The sequence below is a fragment of the Pogona vitticeps genome, chromosome 3, assembly GCF_051106095.1.
Source record: "Pogona vitticeps strain Pit_001003342236 chromosome 3, PviZW2.1, whole genome shotgun sequence".
Classification (NCBI taxonomy): domain Eukaryota; kingdom Metazoa; phylum Chordata; class Lepidosauria; order Squamata; family Agamidae; genus Pogona; species Pogona vitticeps.
In genome coordinates this window covers 173098985-173120266 of record NC_135785.1, presented here as the reverse complement: position 1 = coordinate 173120266, position 21282 = coordinate 173098985, and the positions used below count along the sequence as shown (strand labels likewise).

Sequence of the window (21282 nt, the reverse complement as noted above, 5' to 3'; positions counted from 1 at the left end):
CCTCTTGCCTCCACACTTTCCTAACATCAAGGTCTTTTCCAAGGAGTCTTCTCTTCTCATAAAATGGCCAAATTATTGGAGCCTCAGCTTCAGGATCTGTCCTTCCAGTGAGCACTCAGGCTTGATTTCCTTCAGAATGGATAGGTTTGTTCTCCTTGCAGTCCAGGGGACTCTCAAGAGTCTCCTCCAGTACCACAATTCAAAAGCATCAATTCTTTGGTGGTCAGCCTTCTTTATGGTCCAGCTCTACTACTACCAAAATAAAATAATAATAAAAAAAATCTGTCCATTCTCAAATTCCTTGTAATGTGTTCTAAAACCTTCTGATCCTTTGCAGTCATATCTACACCTGTAACTTTTTTTCAGAATAACTTGCCCTAAGTTACAGTATCTCAAGGACTGTGTCTCCTTCTATGAGCTTGCTTGAGTGTTAAGATCATCAGGGGAGGCCTTTCTCTCAATCCCACAACCTTCACAGGTGCGTTTTGTGGGGACACAGGAGACGACCTTCTCCACTGCTGCTCCCAGATTTTGGAATTCACACCCACAAGAGGCCAGGCTGGCCAGATCTTTGCTGTCCTTCTGCAAGCAGGTGAAGACCTTTCTCCTCAGGAAGGCTTTCCCTGAGTGACTGGCTGTCTGGCTGAGGCTTTAAATGGATTGTTGTACCTTACTACTTTGAATGTGTTTTGATGTTGCTTATGCTTTTTGTATGACATTTGTTTGATCCTTTTTAGTATGTGTACACTAAAAAGTTGTTAGCTTTTATATTGTCTTTTAGTGATGTAAGCTGCCTCGGGTTCTTTAAAGGAGAAAGATGGGGTAAAATATTTTAAATAAATAAATGTATTGTGTAGGGTCCCCTTGTGTTTTTCCCCAAACACTTAGCTATCCATTGGAGACTGAAACTTTTATCAATTGAAAGGCAAAATGTAGATCAATGAAAGTTGGTTTCAATGGATAAACATAATGACATAAATACTGTTTTTATCTTGCCTTCAAATGTATGTTTTGAAATGGCCTGTTTGATACAGCCTACCTTTGCTGTACTAGAATTTAGAATTTCCTGTAGCAAAGATGCTTCTGGTGGACTTCTGGGCAATCCATCATCTTCTGAATTCATCCCAGGATCATCCCTCTTTGCAGGAGTTCCAAAGGCATATGGGAAGCCTGATTTCCAATTCTGCTGGAGCTTCAACTATGATGACAAATCTCTGATTATTTATTTTTTCACATTTATATCCTATTCTTCCTTATCAAGAATCCAGAATGTCCAAAAGTTTCCACACTCATAATATCATCTAGAATATCATCCAAACCAGAATATCATACATACATTACTGAAATCATAATCTTAAAGTCAGCAATAAATAATAAGGTATGCTAAGGCAGTATAACATCCGCCTGTGACATAAGAACTTGCACAAGTATGTTTCCAACTGGCACTGAAACAACAACAACAAAGGGGACAACTGGAAATCCAGCAGAAGAAAATTCCTTATCTAGGGTGCCACCAGTTAAAAGTTAACCATTCTGCCAAGTGTGGTTGCTCTGTGGACAATGCTCATCAGTTTGACAAAGTGTTGCCCACAGCAGAGACTCCTCAGCTGATTGTCAATCCCAAGTGGGTTAGCCCAAAGAAAAGCTATGTTTTCTGTTTCTGCAGGTTGAACTCACCAATAATTTACTTTTGTCCTCATGAACTGGAGGCCAAGTGTTTGCATACACAGGAGAACAAAAGCAACTGATATATAATCACCAGCACAATTTCCAAACTCATAATGGCCTCTCTTTCCCCCCATGGTAAGAGCTAATATATGATGTGTTGTTTAAGTTACCCTTTGTGTTAAGTCTGTGCTCAGGCAGACTGCTACCTGTCTACCTCTGTGACATATTTCTGCTGTTGTTGTGCTGCTGAATTTCTCAAGAATAAAAATAACTGAATATTGAGCTTTAGCCAGAGACATGGGTTCAGTGGGTTTAGCAACAGTGGGAACTTTTACTACAATTCATGCGTTCGCACATACTGTACTGCAGTTAGCTAAAGACGGTCAAAGTACTACTTGGAAAGAAACACTGCAGTGTACATACAAGCCCTCAATATGGTAATTAAAACATACATTTCAGTCTTAGCTCCATAGATAGAGACACAGTTTAACAACCCTGCACAGCTCTCAGGTGACTGGAATGCTTCATATCATTTAGGGACAGGTAATCTCAATCCCATAGCGCCCCCCCCCCCATATGGCTTGCAGAAGTTCTTCATAACCTCTTCTCATGGTTAGTTCCTCCTCTTCCAATACCCTGATGGGATATAAGAGTGTGGGTTCCCAATGTTTTGCTCATCCTTGAGCTGCACAGCCTGGAAAAGCACTCCTTCAAGGTGCATGGGCTCAGCGGGGGCTTTGACCACTCCATACATGACCTGCCCAATCTGGGAAGATGAAATGTTGTCAACACTCATTCTCCAGCCAGCATTACACTGGCTGGAAAATGACACAATGATCACATCATCTATGTTAAGGAAGTTTCTGAGAGAAAATCCACTCATCAAGAGTCTTCACCCCTAACACAGAGTAACTAAAAGAATACCAAAAAAGTCCTGTTGGGCCAGATACTTATTGGAAAACCATAGGTAAGACATGTGAAGGCAGCAGCCCCTTTGTGTTTGTGTTTCCCAGCAAGTGATAAATGGAGGGATACTCTAAATATTTATTTATTTATTTATTAGATTGTTACCCCGCTCCTCTAGACAATCTCTACTCGGGGTGGCTTACATAGAAAAAACACATCAATATAACCTATATAAATCACAGAAAATACAATTACAACAGTCACTTATCATTACTATTAGCTTCTGATAACACTGTATTCCTCATTAATGCGGCAATAACCCTCTTAAAGCTATCCATGCTGGTGGCCATCACCATATCTTGTCATAGTGAATTCTGCTGTTTAACTACTTGCTTTGTCAAGAAGTACTTCCTTTTATCAGTACTGAATCACCCACTGTTCAAATTCAGTGCATAACCTCTGATTCTAGTATTTCCCAGTCTATATACAGTGGTGCCTCGCATAGCGATCACTTCGTATAGTGATGAAATCGCTTTGCAATGAACTTTTTGTCATCACAAAAGCGATCGCTTTACGATGGTCCCTATGGGGAAATTTTGCTTTGCGATGATCGCAGGGAAGCGATCATTGCAAAGCCTTAATTTTCGCACAGCTGATGGGCGGTTTCAAAATGGCCACCGGGTAAACAAAATGGCCGCCCACTGTGTTTCCTCGCTTAAGAGGCACCGAAAATGGCTGCCCCTATGGAGGATCTTCGCCTAAAGGTGAGTTTTTAGCCCATAGGAACCCAGAGACCTCTGGGTAGAGTGGGCGGCATATTTATTAAATAAATAAATAAATAAATAAATAAATAAATAAATAAATAAATAAATAAATCAATCAATCGTGTTTTTGGGCTTTTTATTTTCGCTTAGTGATGCTATCGCTTAGCAGCAATTTTTTCTGCACGGATTAACATCGCTAAGTGAGGCACCACTGTACTTCAAATTGAGAAACAATTCTGTTAGCAGTTTGAAGTATTTTAAATTAATGCTACCTTTATGTTATGATCAGACAGGAAGAAGCAAATGTGGAGTCATCTTTAGAATCCAAATATTTTTTTAAACACAGCAATTATTTTAGTAGTGTTATATATATGCTTTATATTACCTGTAAAGCCCTAATCCGATCAGAAATGTTTTCTTGAGAAAAAACGCGGACTGGCCTAGCAGGTTCTGGTGCAGCCTCTGGAATGAAAATGCTGTCATGCGACAAGGCCCTGCTTCCCATAACACTTCTGTGTATCCTAAGAGGACACAGAAAGCTAATATGAAATGCACAATTTGTCTTTAACCTTCTTGTTTTTCTCAAAATAATGAGGCACATTTCAAATACTCACTTGAATAAAACCGCAATGAGTTGGAGGAACAGCCCAAGTATTAAGTTGGGACACCACACTTTCTTAGGAAGAGTACTCTGTTTTGCTTTACTAGGTGCACAAAGTATGCAGAGGACAAACTAAAAGGCGTGATCAAACGTTCTTTGTCTTGCCACATAGAATACTGGGTTCAACACAGTGTTCAGTCATCGTAATGGATCTCCATAAAGTAATGTCCAAACTAATACTTGCAATCAGTCTACTCTGCAGCACAAGATTGTGGGAAGCAAATGCTAAAGATAACTAAAACAACACCCCTCTCTATACAAGGGACATCTTTCCATCGCCTAGAAATAACAAGGGTTCCTCCAAATCAAGACCGGGAAACCTTTGTAGCTGTTCACAAACAGCCTCTCCAATGACCTCGTACCACTAGTCACACTAGTGCCTGTGATTAACTGGAAATCATGTCCAACATCACCTTGTGAGTTTCAGATTCCCCCTAAAGAACTTTGTTTTGTTAAGAGTTCCCCTTAACATTCTTTGGTCTAAAGACCACACCTCAATTACACTTTCAGTTTTGCTCCAAGTGACACTGAGGTAGTTAGTAAATCTGATGGCTTTTTAAAAACAGGAAATGAAAGTTAAAAGAAGAAATTAACTGTCTTTAAAATTAAGTCCTTCCGTGCAACACAAATTCTCTACAAGATTTAAGTGGGTAGTAGCTGCAGCAGTAAACAAAGATAGGATATTTATGCTGTAGTTTGGTACCCCCTTGTGGAAGCACTTTGTAACTAGCACTTTCAAATAGCACTGAAAGGCAACATTTTCCTAGATACTTAAGGCTCAGATTCCAAAGACTTATCCCTCACAACTTGAAAACAATGATCTGATCCCCAATTCCACATATGAATGCCATGACTACTCAGTGGAACAGGCTCAGCCCTATGTTCAAGTGTACTGAGGTCACTAGAAGGATACATTTACCTAATAAATAATATATGCGTTTTTTACTGAGATGGTAAATATTTATATTGACTATCGTGCATGATACTGTAGGGGGTGATTCTGTTTGGATACATAATATCTCCACCACACAAAAGACTAGATGATACGGAGGAATATTCCAACCTAATATTCAACTGATATGCTGGTTTTCTTCCTGCACAGAAAAAGTGTTTATGGAGAAAAAAATTGTACATCCTCAACTACAGTCTGAAGCCATAAAGGAAATACATAGATACAGTACTTCAGTAAAAAATTATGCAATAAACACAGTAAAATATTTAAATGATTATACAGAAAAGTATTTAAATGATATAAAGGTAACATTCTTTTGGTGGTCTTTAATTTTCTGCTCCTTGGTGGGAATTCTCTGGATACTGCAATGTGTTTACATTATTCTAACAAATGAACAGCCAGATGGCCTGGCCCTGTATTGATGATGTTTCTGTACAGTGGTGCCTTGACTTACAAACCTAATCCGTCCCAGAAGATGTTTGTACGTCAAAATGTTCGTAAGTCAAATCAGCACTTCCCACAGCAATGCACTGAAATCCAATTAATCCGTTCCGGCTATTTTTTGTTCTTACGTCAAGGCACAGTTTGTAAGTTGAAGTATTAGTTCCCATAGGAACTAATGCAAAACTGGTTAATCCGTCCTCTACCACTAGGGGGAGAATTTTTCTTCTTTTAACCTAAGATGAACTTAGGTTAAAAAAAGGGCAGGAAAGAAGGGAGGGAGGGAACAATGGGGGAAAGAGGAAAGAAAGAAAGGTCATTACTAGGGCACACAGACCCCTCAGACAAAGGTTTGTGCTTTTAAGCACAAAAAGAGAGAAGACAGAGAGAGAGAGAGAGAAGACAATGGGGGGAGAGAGTTTGGAGTCTAAAACACATTTTAAACCCACACATTTTACAACAACACATTTTAAACCAATCAACCAAAAGACTAAAATGCATTTTGGAGGCCAGTAGGCAGACAGACCTTTGCAAACAGTTTTCTGATTTTAAAACCAACAGCCAGCACAGAAACATAACCCCCCACCTAGTCACCTAGCCCAACCCCAAGCAGCAAAACCCCTGTACAGTAAATACAGTGCACTCACCCAGAACAGGCAGTCTCTGTTTTAAAAAAGAAAGTCAAAAATAAAAAAATAAAAAAGCCCCCTCCCAAAAAAATACTGTCTGGACAGTACAGTGCCAGGCAGTAGGCAGTCTGAAGTCTCTCTCCATATCCACACTCTCTAACTGCTGGGGGCGAGCGAGGTAGCAGACAAGCAGCCTCTTCGCTGGCCAACGGTTAACTGAAAGTTCAAATTTCCCGCCTTCCCCGCAGTTTTTCATTCGTTAAGTCAAAGCTCCGTTCGCAAGTCAAAGCAAAATTTTGTGAACGGAGTTGTTCGTAACTCAAAATGTTCATAGGCTGGGACGTTCATAAGCCAAGGCATCATTGGACTTGCTTTGTTTCTTGTGTGTCACGAATTTTAGGTTAAAGACAGATCAAATAGATTTGACACAAGCTAGGATACATGTCAGAATTATTATTTTAGAGGTTCATAAATGTCTTTGACAAGATTAACATTTCTTCAGCTATGGTAGTATGCCAAGCACCCTCAAACAACACTTTGTGCTGCATTCAGTTTGTTACAGCATGATTGTATCAGGGATGAACCAGGAGTGGATTTTTGTGTGAAAGTACTGTAGGCTCTGTTAAGTCATTCAAAATTGACTCTTGGGACAGAATTATGTCATTCAAAGTGTATGTCTTTTGCACCAGACTCTGGGTGCTGGGGCTTTAGTGAGGGGGGGAAGTGGATGAAATCAGATGCTATCGTTATGTGTAACAAAATGTGTAAGTGTCTGAGCCATGGAGTCATCTTCCAGTGCCTTGCCCAAGCAACCAGAATACAAACCAGAGCAGTATTTAAATGCCTGATAACCTTTTACAAAACAAAGCACAGCAATTTGCAAGCTATGGAAATTGGAAAAATTCATGGGATTACAAACAGAAGGATTTTAACTCTAGCAATTGCTCCTTCTCACAAAACAGACAAAAATCCCTCTCTTTAGTTTCTATTTCACTCCTAAATAGGTCCTACAAGCCTGAAGTCTTCCTAGCCTGCTTTATATTATAAATGTGAACAGTGCTAGCCTTTTACTGGAAAGCAATAAACAGTATTAGCATCTCACTACAGCATATTCCTGAGGAATATCCATATTATTCTGCTGAAAATGAATAATTCTTGTAACAGGTTATAAACTAACAAATATTTTGCAGCACAAACCTTCATGAACTGGAGCCCACCTCAACAGATTTGATGTATACCACAGTATACATATCGCTAAAATAATCTGGATCCAAAAATAAAAGCAGACGTTTCCATGTACAGAGGGGCTTTCCTGGCTCCTTCAGCACTACAATAATTAAGGAGCCCTCCTGGAATGACTCAGAGTGAGGGGCGGGGGGAATGAATTTGAAGAATTTAAGAAAGTTGCCTTGCACAAGCAAATGTGCCTTTCCGCTGTGCAAGACATCTCCTTGTCCAAGACATGCTACATCTTTAAACAAAGATGTTTACAGTGGTGCCTCGCATAACGAGTGCACAGTTTAATGACGAATCCGCATAGCGATCTAATTTTTTAGATTACTAATGCAATCGCATTGCAATGTTTTAATGGGTAAAATATTGCATTGCGATGATCGGTAAGCGTTTCACTTATCGATCTTCGCATTGCAATGTTTTTTTAAACAGCTGATTGGTGGTTCCAAAATGGCCGCTGGGTGCCTAAAATGGCCACCGCAAGTGCTTTGGCGCCATGCCCTCGCTTACCGAGGGCGCGAAAATGGCTCAACAGTGAGTTTGGGAGCCATAGGAACGCATTAAACGAAGATTAATGCGTTCCTATGGCTTTTTCCGTTCCGTTTAGCAATGTTTCTGCATAGCGACGATTAATCTGGAACGGATTGTCGCTATGCGGGGCACCACCGTATTTGCATTCCATAAAATGGCCATGTACCAGTACATGTTCTTTGTGAAAAGGGTATTAAAGGTTTTACAACTTACTCAAGTTCATCTTCAGAATCATAATCTACATGCACGGACTGTGAGACTGTGACATCGCTTGTGGACTGGCTTGGTTTCAGACTCCCACTTCCTGAAGACGATAATGTCTCTTTTCTTTTTCTTTTCCCAAAAAACTTTTTGATAGATTTAAATTTAGACTTCTTCTTTCCTGAGTGAGTAAATATTAAAGAAAAAGTTGGCTTTTTAGAGTCAGTTTTTCAAGTTTGGATAACTCCACAACTCTTGTTCACAAGCAAACAAATAGGGCTGCAGCTCTCAATCAGAAATAAAAGAAAGTGAACTTGATTTTGTTAAGTTGATCATAATAACCCGTATATACATCTGCACATAAAACTCTGATTTTAAGTAGTAACATCTGGTGATTACATGTTCACGAAAACATCTTGGATATTCTGGAATTGCAACTAGTTATAGCAGATCTAAATTTGCCTACAGTACTTATTTGTAAGTATGTATTGGCACATATTTACCGTAAGTAACTGGAGAATGACTGACAATGGCAGGTTAGATATGTGCTAGGAATGAAAGGTGTGGAAGAATGTTCATGAATAGAACTGTGAAGTGATTAGTTAGTATAATCCCTGACTACAGAGTTGCTGTTATATATACAGTGGTGCCTCGCATTACGACGTTAATTCGTTCCAGCGAAATCGCTGTAGAACGAAAATGTCGTAATGCGAAAAGAAAAAACCAATTGAAAGGCATCCAAACCCGTTTAATGTGTTCCAAAGGGCTGTAAACTCACCGTCCAGTGAAGATCCTCCATAGGGCAGACATTTTAGCTGCCTGTGCAGCGAGGAATCCCTCCCAGAAAACAGCGGGGGGCCATTTTGTTTACCCAGTGGCCATTTTGAAACCGCCGATCAGCTGTTGGAAAATCATCATTTTGTGAAGAATCAGTTCCCGAAGCAGGGAACCGATCATTGCAAAGCGAAATTCCTCCATAGGAAACATCGTTTTGCAATCGCAAAACGTTCGTTGTAATGCGGTTTCGTTGTTAAACGGGGCAATCGTAAAGCGAGGCACCACTGTATAAGGGGATGTAAGTGAGAGAAAGAGTCAGATTAGGAAGTTATCTGTAAGAGCTATGAGACTGAGGTTTGAACTGAAAGAAAAAGCTGTGATGTTAAAACTGTGACTGTTCTGTTTTGTGAAGAAGCTGTGAAAAACAGTTTGTTCTTGTTGGAACTTGTGTCAAAACAAGCATCCATTTATACATATATATTCTACACAGAGAGAGAGAGAGCAACTGAAGATGGTGGGAACTGAAATGTTTTGCTTAAATATTTCTGTTTGTTAGTCTTATAAATGTGTGTGTGTGTGTTTATGTGTGTGTTTATAGTGATTAACTGCATCCCTCAAATGAATCCAGAAAAACCTTGACTGAGATGGCATTTAGTTATTACTGTCTGTTCATACACACACATATGCATGCACACATGCACACACACACACAATTTGTCTTTGGTTGAAACAGAGGTATCATCGCATTAGAAAAGAGGGAAACTTCTGAATTCACTCCTGTCTGCTGATTTCCTCCTCACTCACTTTTTCCTCTTTGAGCTGCTGTAGTGCACTAGTGCTAGCACCAAACCTTTTGGGGAAAAAAATTAAACAACTGGGAGACAAAGGGGTGCTCAGTTGAGTGAACTGACTCCTCTGAGAGTGCCCCTTTGCTTGCTGTCTCCCCACCCTAAACTAGGAAGTTGGGAGAGCCAGTTACTGGTTACCCACTGCGTCAGCTCAAGTGATAACACCACCAGAACTGATGCAAATGCATTTGATTTACAGAAGAAGAAACCCCAGCAGCAGAAAGAAAAAATATGAACTGCACGGGAAAACTCTGGACTGATTTGCATTGACTTGTATGTATATAGTCAACAAAAAAATAATGCAAATAAGATTCTCCTAATCTGGAGCACTTCCCATACTATTCGTTAATGTAATTGCACCTAGAGAGAAAAAGAGAGAGAGAGAACTAGATGTGTTTGAATTATAAAAGAAAGAAAATAAAAGGGTTGTTCTGGGTTTTTCGGGCTCTTTGGCCGTGTTCTGAAGGTTGTTTTTCCTGACGTTTCGCCAGTCTCTGTGGCCGGCATCTTCAGAGGACAGCAACCTGTACTCTGGTGTAGTTGGCTTGGGAGAACAACCATTAGATCCTGGCTGTGAAAGCCTTCGCAAATAAAATAAAAGGGCTTAGTGCTATATGATATAGAGCTTGAGAGCTTGTAACGCTGAGTCTTTTCATTCCCCCCCCTCGCTCTTTGTGCATGTGTATGAAATAAATTTCTCTTTTGGTTCACAAACCTTGTTTTTAATTTTTAAACACAACAGTCACGAAGCATTATATCCACACATACTGCTGATCAGTGCTGGGTCTGGGACACATCGCTTATGTAATGCACCTAAAGTAACTAAGGCTCTTTGTTTCACCAGGCATGTTCTTATCTTTTTAAAACGAGCAGTGCAAGGTCAGCCTTTAATTGTGACCGTGCTTAAATAGCAATGTAAAAGGGAACACTGGCTGACTGCCTAGTCTGGTGATAGGAATAAACCAGGAGAATGAGCCCCTATTCACAGCTAAATAGCATCTCCAAACTGGGTCCGGGGTTTGGGAAAATGTTTTCATTTTGTTGGCAACACAAATGGGTAGAGAAGATGTGTGAGTGCCACAGAGTTATCTGGATGTTCTGTATTTGTTTTATCATAAGGACGAGCAGAGAAAGTTTCTAAAATAAGATGGGTTTGCATTTTTTTCATAGTTTCCTGGAAGAAAGATGGTATTTTCTGCTAAGATGCACATGCATCAACAAACAAAATCTACACTTTTCTTTAGAATCATTTTGATAATTTGCTCAGGTGACTGAATTATTAAAAGCTACACAATTAATCAGCTAAGATTAATTTAAACTATGCAAGTGCCCTAGGGCTCCCAATGTAAATTAACAGAGACTTAATTTGCTCACTTCCATAACAATCAATGCCATTTTCTAAATCATAAAATTAAAATAAGTATTTTTACCTGAACTTTCCTCCCCAAACCCTTCTGTTTCCTGTAATTTAGCATCCATTGTCCTTGAAGAAGTCATAGAACAATCACTAACAAGGGAGAAAAAAAAAACCAAACAAGTGTTATTTAAGTATTTGGTTGACAGTGCCTATTTATCAAAACATTAGCCTGAGTGTAATAACTAAGCCCTTCCTTGGAATTGTAAACATTCTGAAGTAGATCAGAACTGATGTCAATAATATTGAAAAAAGCAACTTCAAAGATAAATGCAATTTAGAACATTAGAATCATAGAATAATTGAGTTGGAAGGGCCATCAAGTCCAACCCCTTGTTCAATGGAGGAATCCAAATCAAAACAGATCTGACAGGTGGTAGTCCTCTTGAATGCCTCCATTTACTTTATGCAACACCCAGTTCTGCAGCCCATAACGTCTATGCCCACAATTCAACACAAAGTCAGTTTCATCTTGGATTTGCTTACTATATATGGAAGGGCTCTGTTCACAGGTGTCTTCACCCAGTGAGTACAGCATGCTCCAACATACACATACTGACCACAGCTCACCCCATTCAGCAAGGCCCCCTAAACATTTGTGTAGCACTTTAACAGAGTTGGAAGAGCTGCCAAAATTGATTTTGACTTCTCACCTGTGAACGGGTTCACTTCCCGCCATGGGCGGCCCCCTTGTAGGCGCGACAATAAGTGATGGAGGCTGATCATTAACTTGAACAACAGTCTTTTTATTTAACAAACTCTCATGTTCCACAGCTTCGAATGGGTCCATCAAGCTTAATTCTGGCAGAACTTTGTAACTTTTAACTCTCAACTCGGGCGTTGTCCATGCACTTCTTACATCAGGGCTGGCCCAAACCTCTCGCGATCCGTCATCGGCCTCAGTGGTGTGGTCCGGACCGCACATATAGTCCCACAACAGGGGTGCCTCGCCCAGTCTCCCTCGGGTGGCTGCTATTGTACCAAATAAGGACTGGGACGAATCACCCACCGTCCTCCAGGGTGGTTGCAGGGGTACACGACCACTGTCCATTCTAGTGCCTTAAGGATTCCCTCTCCAACTCCTTTGCCTACCAGATCCGGCAACAGCCCTCCTCCAGTGCGAAGGTTGGGAAAATCTTTTAATAGCCCGGCCACGTCCGCGAGTTCTACCATAGTCAGAACTGCTTTTTCCACTTTCTCCCCTGGCAGCTCTGTCGTTATCTGAAAAGCCCGTGCATTTTCCCCTTCATTTAATATCTCCTCCCACGTGATTAGATCTCGCTCCTCCCCCTCTTCATCTGCCAGGCAAACCTCTAATGCCCGTCTCTCTGCTTGCCCCTCTGTCTCTATTTCTACTAACACTCCCTCTACACAGCCACGGTCTTCTTCAGGCTCCGGCACCTGGGAGGACGGCACACTAGTTGTCTCCTGCTCACATCACCTTGCGCTTTTTAAAATATATTCTGCAAATATAGATATTTAATTCTTAAGATGGATACAGTATTTCACTGTACATTATAGCATTCATATATTATTTCAGTAACCTTAACAGTAGCCCTGAAAGGCAAGCCAATATAGCCAACAGGGAGACATGAGGCGACAGGAATAGCGACTTGCTAATGGCAGCTTGTGTGTATTTAAGAATAGATCTGAACCAGACACTTCTTAGTCCTCACTCTTAGTATCGGATCACATATTAAGGCAATTGTCTTATGAAGGTATCCCTTCAGACATACAAAATTTTCAGTGCTACATACCTGAAATATCATAGATGCAGGCATGTTATCTTTCAATCAATTACAAAACAAAAGCAAGCTAATTCGTGAAGTGCATGCTTGATAAAATGGACAGTCCTTTTTTGCAAGCACACACCGTTTCTAAATGTACAATTCTACTGAGTCTAATCATGGAATCTGTGTCTCATACAGCATGGTTTTTAGCATCTACACATTAGATGCCAGCTAAGAACATGCTTTTTTAAAAAAAGGATAATGTCCTTTACCACGGCAGAGTCAAATATTTATTATTTGTCTACCTGGCTCCTTAAAAGGAGCGGAGGCGGCTTACAGTACATAATTAAAAGACAATGTTAAAGCTACAACAGTGAATATGCAAATACTAAAAAGGATCAAACAAATATCATATTTAAAAAACCACATAAGCAACATCAAAACACATTCAAAGCAGTAAGGTACAACAATCCATTTAAAACCTCCAATCAGATAGCCAGTCATTCAGGGAAAGCCAAGCTGAAGAGAAAGGTCTTTGTCTGCTTGTGGAAGGACAGCAAAGATGGGGTCAGCCTGGCCTCTTTTGGAAATGAGTTCCAAAACCTGGGAGAAGCAACAGAGAAGGCTCTCTCCTATATATCCACCAAATTCCTGGGAGGGTGGAGGGACCATGAGGAAGGCCCCTCCTGATGATCTGAGCAATTCAGCAGGCTCATAAAGATGAGGTCCTTGAGACAGCTTTGGGCCAAGCTATTTAGGGCTCTAAAGGTTAGAACTTTGAAATATTGGTATCTCTATGAAGCCTTTTTGATTGGTCCTGGTAAAGAGTTGCTTCATTAGTCTTCCTGCCCCCCCCAACCCCATTGTGGTACTTACTCCTAGGAAACACACCAAAATTAAAGTTTGAATGATGTTTTGGATCCATTTTAAGACTATAAAACATGGGTATATTTTGGAATCAGGATTAAACTCGCAGAGAACTGTTGATATCTTAACATCGCAAATATTTTAGTCAGCATGATGAACATTTTATGTTATTCCCGTCCTTTAAAAAGCGCTCAAGATTTAGTAGATTATACCTTTGGTTATTTAAATAAACTAGTACTTCTTTTGGTTTTGCTTAAATATATTATAAAGTTACATAATTCACACCCAGCTTTCTAATTCAGCAAAGAACATGTTTCCCAATTGAGATCACATTATAGGCTTATCATGCTTCTTTATGAATACAGTCAAAGCAATGATCAATGTAGCAAAAGGTCAGCTGTTGCTATGTTATGAAAACAAATTATAACAGATGCATTTAGATAATTATTAGTCTCTAGATGAACAAAAAATTCAAACAGTACCTTCCCCTTTACCTATGTATTATTGATTCTGCAGAAAGGGATTTGTTTGTTCAGTTTCATTATCTACTACAAAGGAATCAATGTGGACAACCAGCAATGAATCTGGGTCCTGAAGTCTACAATAGAACAGTGTGTACATGAAATTCCATGATCAAGGCCGGGAGATCAAGAATAGGTTCAGCAATTTCATCCTGCCCTACTACCCTGGCCTTTTCTCTCTCATACATTCATTCCCAACATTTCCTCGTTTATGCTCTTCTTTCAAACAGTTGTCGTCGTTTAGTCGTGTCCGACTCTTCGTGACCCTATGGACCAGAGCACGCCAGGCCCTCCTATCTTCCACTGCCTCCCGGAGTTGGGTCAAATTCATGTTGGTTGCTTCGATGACACTGTCCAACCATCTCATCCTTTGTTGTCCCCTTCTCCTTTTGCAACATCAAGGTCTTTTCCAAGGAGTCTTCTCTTCTCATAAAATGGCCAAATTATTGGAGCCTCAGCTTCAGGATCTGTCCTTCCAGTGAGCACTCAGGGTTGGTTTCCTTTAGAATTGATAGATTTGTTCTCCTTGCAGTCCAGGGGACTCTCAAGAGCCTCCTCCAGCACCACAATTCAAAAGCATCAATTCTTCGGCGGTCAGTTTTCTTTATGATTTAAACAGCACCCACCACAAAACCTGACTGAAGCAACTACTGACTATTTACCCATCTTAATTTCCATCTACATCGGGGGAGGGGTGGATTATGAGCGGATTATGGGAATTTCTTTTTGACCCTGTGAAAATTCCAGTGGACTTTGGGGTTATCCGTAAGATTAAGGTTAGGTTAGTAGTATTCCTCTTGCAGTTCCTGATACCACTGAGAATTCATGTCTCTTATGAAGGGGGCTAACCTATTGACAACCAGACAACAGGCCTATCCACAAGTTCAACCCACCTTGGTTCCCTTCACTGAGAGAAAGATGGACTAGAAGTGAAATGAAAACAAACAAATAAATAAATTGTGGATAGAGCTAAAAAAAGGTGGGGGTGGAAAAATGCAAGTTCTGCACCACACCCTCATTGAGAAATCATTCATATCTTTGTGTGATGAATGACACAAAGGTCTGAAACAAATCTTGTAAACATGTTCAGATGAATAGATCTACAGAGATCCTGTGATAAGGCATCGTGGCTTACCAAGCATCATTTTGTTTTCATTCCCCACACAAACCTCTGAGTGAAGTGGGTAGGGGACTCTATTGCCCTACAGGTCCTCTCCATGGCTTCAGATATAACACCTGAGTAGAGCTTATGTTACATTTGCTTCTTGACATAATAATTCATCAACCACCCCTCTTAAAAACAAAACAAAACAAAACAAAAACCCAGTACTTTGGCCGTGTTCTGAAGGTTGTTCTTCCTAACGTTTTGCCAGTCCCTGTGGCTGGCATCTTCCGAAGATGCCGGCCACAGAAACTGGCGAAACGTTAGGAAGAACAACCTTCAGAACACAGCCAAAGAGCCTGAAAAACCCGCAACAACCATTAGATCCAGGCTGCGAAAGCCTTCACGAATACATTAAAAATTTATTCATTGCTATTACTTCACAGCTATTAACGCTGGAAAATGAAAATATTTTTCTTGAATTAATGTTACTAACGCATCAGACTGAAATTTTAGTTGGTCCTCTCCATTTCTACAGATGGGACATGTAATTCCCTGTTCCTCCCAAGAAGGGAAAGACCGTAATATTTAAATTCTAAAAGTATATACTGAAAAGCCGTTGACGCTATAAATGCATTTGGACTATCATGCCCAGAAATCCTAGTTACAATTACAGTGGTGAGTAGCCAATTTCATCTTTACAGACCAATAGTTCTCAGTTTTGGAGTTCAGATGGTCTTTAATGATACTTCTCAGAAGTCTTGAGAACTGCTATGGCCTTTTCGCAACTGCAACTAGAGCTTGGGTATTACTGTACAAATACATTTATATGGCAAAGGTATGACTGCCCAGAAAAAAAACTAGTTTTGAAATGAATGTTTAGGCTTTTTTTCTTTTTGATAATAAGAGCATGAAGTAACATGTGCCCACTGGACAGGCCATGCCCCAAATTGACATATTTTCACATGTCATTTTTCAAATATTAATTTTGACTTGGTCCCAAAATGTTTTTAAAAATAACATTACTGAGTCAATTCTAATGTGCTACTTTTCAAGCTCTGGTGTTTTATTTTGCTTCAGTTTGATTCTGTCTGTCTGACACAACTGTACACGGGTAGTGACTAGAAGTCATGGATAATGTGAAAAAATGCCTACATTTCAGGACTAATTCCGTGTGCATTCTGCAACAATATGTGGCTTTGGGGAACTAAAATGTCTCATACTAATGCACAACAGCTAAAGTAATTACAGTTTTTAGACTCCCCTGTGGCGGAAGAAACAAAGTAATTATGGAACCAAAGTAAAAGGATGGGATGTAAGGAAAAAGCCACATATTATTTGAGAAACTCAACATAATGATTACAAAGAGAGTCAGGAACACAGTTAATCTTGCTCAGCATTTTTTCTAATGGAGAGCCTTAAAAAGTTACTTTATAATATCCGGTTTATCTACAGTTGCTAAGCATATGGGATATTCACTATCTGTGCAGAGTAACAATATTCATTCCTGTTGCATTCCTCAGATAAGGCAAAGTGACAAGCTTCTGGAAGTAACCTTTGACTTCAATCTAGTAGTAATTGACTTCAAGCTAGCAGTTGTTATGCACCTTCAAGGCTGTCAAAGTAAGTGAAATATTTAAAGAGTGGTTTTACTAATTCCATCCTCTCCCATCCTCCCCGACACCCTGTTTTCATGGCTGTCCTGGGATTCAGACCGAGGTCTTCTGAGTTCTAGTCTGTCACACTATCCACTACACCAGTGGACCCCAACCTTGGGCCTCCAGATATTCTTGGACTTCAACTCTCAGAAATCCTGGGCAGCAGAGGTGGTGGTGAAGGCTTCTGGGAGTTGTAGTCCAAGAACATCTGGAGGCCCAAGGTTGAGGACCATTGCACTACACCACACTGGGAACCCTTCAAGTGAGCAGTTACTAACAAATCTTTCTTCAACGTGCTACATACACAGAACAAACATTTTAAGTGTTCCAAGTATTTTGCATCCATTATCTCTATAATATTTGTTACAACTCCCTAATTAATAACGTGGCTACACGGAATTTGATGTAAATGTTGAGAAAACTCTCTCTGTGTGTACATGCATGCTCAAACTAAGGAACTGAGGAGACATCGATGAATCAGGGACTTTTGAGCTCCTACATTTATATGCATATCTCAGTGTTGTATGGGTTTTCCTGTTAGCTCACACTCAGATTGCTGACATAAACCATCTGAACATTAGCCTCAACAAATTCCTGTTGCAATACACAGTGCTCCTGGACTAATCATCATCATCATCATCATCATCATCCTTGAACTGTAGAGCTGGAAGGACCCTTGTAGATAATCAAATCCAGCCCCTGCCAAGGAGGCCCAGTAGGGGACTGAACTCCCAACCTCTGGCTCCGCAGCCAGGGGCCTAAACCACTGAGCTGTCCGACGCTGTGCTCCCTACCTCAAAAGCTTGTATCATAATCCCATATTAATTTTATTAAATCCAATGAATATTCATCCCTGATGAGTACAGCATTCAAACTTTAGGCACTATACTATTCCAGAAACTTTAGACACCATTTTTTACATACTTTGACATGTGGATTTTCAATACACCATTATTGACAATGTCATATATTTTCAAATGCTCTATATGCTGAACCGTAATAAACCCTTCTGCAAACTCTGTTATATGTCAGGTATAACCATTTGTCACCAGGAGAACAAATGAAAGGCTCTCTTCCATGCTATGATGGTTATTACCATGTGCTGGAACAGTTATTGCAGTTTGTTTGTTTGTCCACATAAAATTGTAAATGGTTATATTAAATGATACTATAAAATAAAGACAAAAAAGCAGAGAATACATTGTGTTTACTCTAGGACTCCTGTAGGACAACACTGAGTAAATAATTTATCTTACATTAAAAGTGGCAAGTTAAAATATTTAACTCCCAGGCGTTGGCAACTGATGGGAAAGTATGCATCAGTATAGCATGAAATATTAAGAACTAGCATCTGAGAGGCCAACTGCAGCTCATTAACACTATACATTTATTTCTCACCTCACCTCAGCAACTTGGCTCCTGTATTTTAAGACACACCTACCATTTCTGTAGTAGGTTACAATGTACAGTCAAATGCACCAGCAAAAAGAAGAAATGTAAAGTCTTTGTTCTAAGACTTCTCCTCCATCATCCTAGCAACAAGTTCCAGTGTCACAGGAGTGAGAAACTGCTGCACAGATCTACAGTCCCAGCTAGTCTGGAACCCACAAAGAGGGGACATCACACCCAGAGTACCTCAGGCCTCTTAACTCTCACCTCCCCAGATCTCCAGCTGCAGAAGCCGGTAACTTCCCTCATGTAGACACACAAACCACAAAGTGGGAGCATAGCCAGTAAAATCTCCAGGCAACACCATTTAGCAATAACTGCTTTGTAGTAAACACATTCCCTCATTTTACCACATCTCTAAGGATCTGAGGCAAAATATAGCAGGCCAGTGCTTATACTAAATTAGATGTATGGGAAATCATTATAAATCAACAAGTAGGCCTTTTATGAACTCTTCTGAAAAGAAATCATATTCTCTTTTCCTTCTAAGTTAAATACTTAACTCATGCTTTCATATTGTGTCTAAAGTTTAAAATTGAATTAAAAAACCACTCTTCTTGCTCTACCCCACCCTATAGTTAAGAAAACAAAGAATAATAAAGTTTAGACACAGTTTAGGCACACCTAAGTCCCACTGACACTACTGTGACATCAGCACACAGTATGTCCATGAAATTTAGGCACACCTAAGATTTGTAGGGCTACACCCAGTAACACTGTCATACTCAGTTAGCTAGAAAAATCAATTAATGTGCTGTCGTCAATTCCGACTTACGGCAACACTTTTCAGGTAGAGAATAATTAGCTGTGGTTTACTATTTCCCTTGTGAGGCACAATGTGGAATCGTATTCCCAACCTCTGGCTCTGCAGCCAGATACTCAAAGCACTGAGCTATCCAGTCAGCTACCAAAAGCCTCCACAAAAGTTTAAAAGAGACTGAGTGGGAGTTTTTTTAAGAAAGCAAATGTGGAACTAAAACTATGGACTACTGGGGGGGGAGAGCAACAAAAGCAGGTGCAGTGCAGTCCCACCTTGAATAACTGACAGCCAAAAGAAAAACTTCTATGAATCAGAACAGCAGATTATGGACTTTTTCTATCACATTTTCCTCTCATGGTGCACATTCTTTGAAAGAACACAGCTCTCAGCCTCCATCCTGAAAAGATGGTGCGACTAACATATCAAACTGGCCTTCCCTTCCCATTAATCAGCATCTAAGCCAAAATGAAAGACATTATGCAGCCCCTCATACTCAAATAGTAAATATAAGACAATTAAAAAACCTTATTCCTTATTCAATTTAAACTCATTTTGGTTATGCATAAGTTGCCAAAGGCCTATAGCTATCGAATATCATCAGTCTGGTAATGGATTACATGTTTGCCTGAGACTTTCATGCACTATTTCAACACTACATGAAATGTTTTCACACATTATTTCCTAAACTTCTGATAGCAGAAACTACTTTCCTTAGTTAAAATTGGAGGCATGCTTTTTTAAATATACTTGCCATTTTTATTGTTTCAGAGAATATAGGAGTAAGAACCTGTGTTTTGCATGCAAAAAGTCCCAAAGTCAGTTTCTGGCATCTTCAGGTAGCTAGAAGAGACATCTGCCTGAAACCAGGCAGAGTTGCTGCCAACCACTGTAGATAATATTGAGCACCAGGTTGGAGGAGGGTTGGATTTGACCAAACGTGTTGGATTTGACCACCCCTCATCCTGCCCCTTCTCTGCCTGTTTTTGTTCTTCTTTTGCCAACAGATCTTAGTCAACAAAACAGTTCTGTGGCAAAAGCGCATTTTTCCTGTCAGAAAAGGATCAAGGCCAGAAGAAATTTGTGTGTAATGCTAACTCTCTACACGTTTGCATCAGGATTGCATGATTAAGGCACACAGGCTAAACTCAGATCCCATCCACACGGATGTATTGCTCAACATTCCTTGCACTTGTGATGGCTGGTGGCGGTGAATTTTGTTCTGATTCGCTTCAGTGCACGATCTGCTCATGTATCACATACCATATTGTTCTATGCTGATCCACACATTTTGTGGGTTGGTGTCTTTTGATGACATTTCTTTATGGGTACTTTTCTGTTACCCCTCTATGCCTTGTGGATGGATAAAACAAGACAAGGGAGTAGAAAGTGACTCAGGTATGGAGAAGGCAGAGAAAACAGGCAAAAGGGGAACAGCAATCTGTGTTGGGAGTGAGGCATGAATATGCGATTCCAGATCTATATGGACAGGTGGTACCGGGATGACGCAGGGCATCTCAGTAGATCTATCAACAAATACTTAATACAGTGGAGTCTCTACTTAAGAACTTAATCCGTATTGGAAGGTGGTTCTCAAGTTGAAAAGTTCTTATGTTGAATCTGCATTTCCCATAGGAATGCATTGAAAACCATTTAATCCATATCTGCTCTTTTCCGTCCATAGAAACTACAGTATGTGGACACAAATACTGGGATGATCTATTCAAATCTGTAGCAAAAATCCCAGAATGATCCAAAATGAACCGTAAGAATCTCAGAATGACCAGAAAAAACACCCACTGTGCAGGTAAGCCCTTGGGGTTCCATGAAAGCAGTCATAAGCAGTGAGAGCATATCACAGGTATCTACTGAATGTTACCCTTCATGTCACTAGTGACCAAGCTACAAAAAGATCAATCCATGCACCCTGCCATTTTCTCTTTGTTTTTTAAGTTATTTTACTTAAACCCTTTTACCAGTTGAACACTTTACATCTTAGCATTAAAATTTCAGGCATGCTTATACAGCAATTCATATGAAAAGAATCAAACACCAGCAAGGCTTCCTCTCCTACCTCCTTGCTTGCTTCAAGAAATATTTTCTTAATTTCTACTCTCCACTGGAATACCTTGCAGCGTGCAATATTCCCACGGCACTGAAAACTCCACCTCTA

At 40.1% G+C, this 21282-nt stretch overlaps 1 protein-coding gene across 13 annotated transcripts in view; it reads right to left on the bottom strand.

Moving 5' to 3' along the window:
- Nucleotides 1–21282, bottom strand: part of CRACDL (CRACD like) — a 72375-nt gene that overhangs the window by 33741 nt on the left and 17352 nt on the right. For 8 of the 13 annotated variants that reach the window (XM_072994472.2, XM_072994476.2, XM_072994473.2 and 5 more), the window contains exons 2-5: nt 11042–11118; nt 7999–8167; nt 3724–3859; nt 1040–1198 (exon numbers count right to left, since the gene is read on the bottom strand). In XM_072994472.2, the coding sequence (XP_072850573.2) occupies nt 1040–1198; nt 3724–3859; nt 7999–8167; nt 11042–11118 (541 nt within the window). Of the gene's footprint in view, nt 1–1039; nt 1199–3723; nt 3860–7998; nt 8168–11041; nt 11119–11678; nt 12433–21282 lie in introns of those variants that run through there. The other 5 variants (XR_013543494.1, XR_013543495.1, XM_072994469.2 and 2 more) reach the window with 1 other exon arrangement.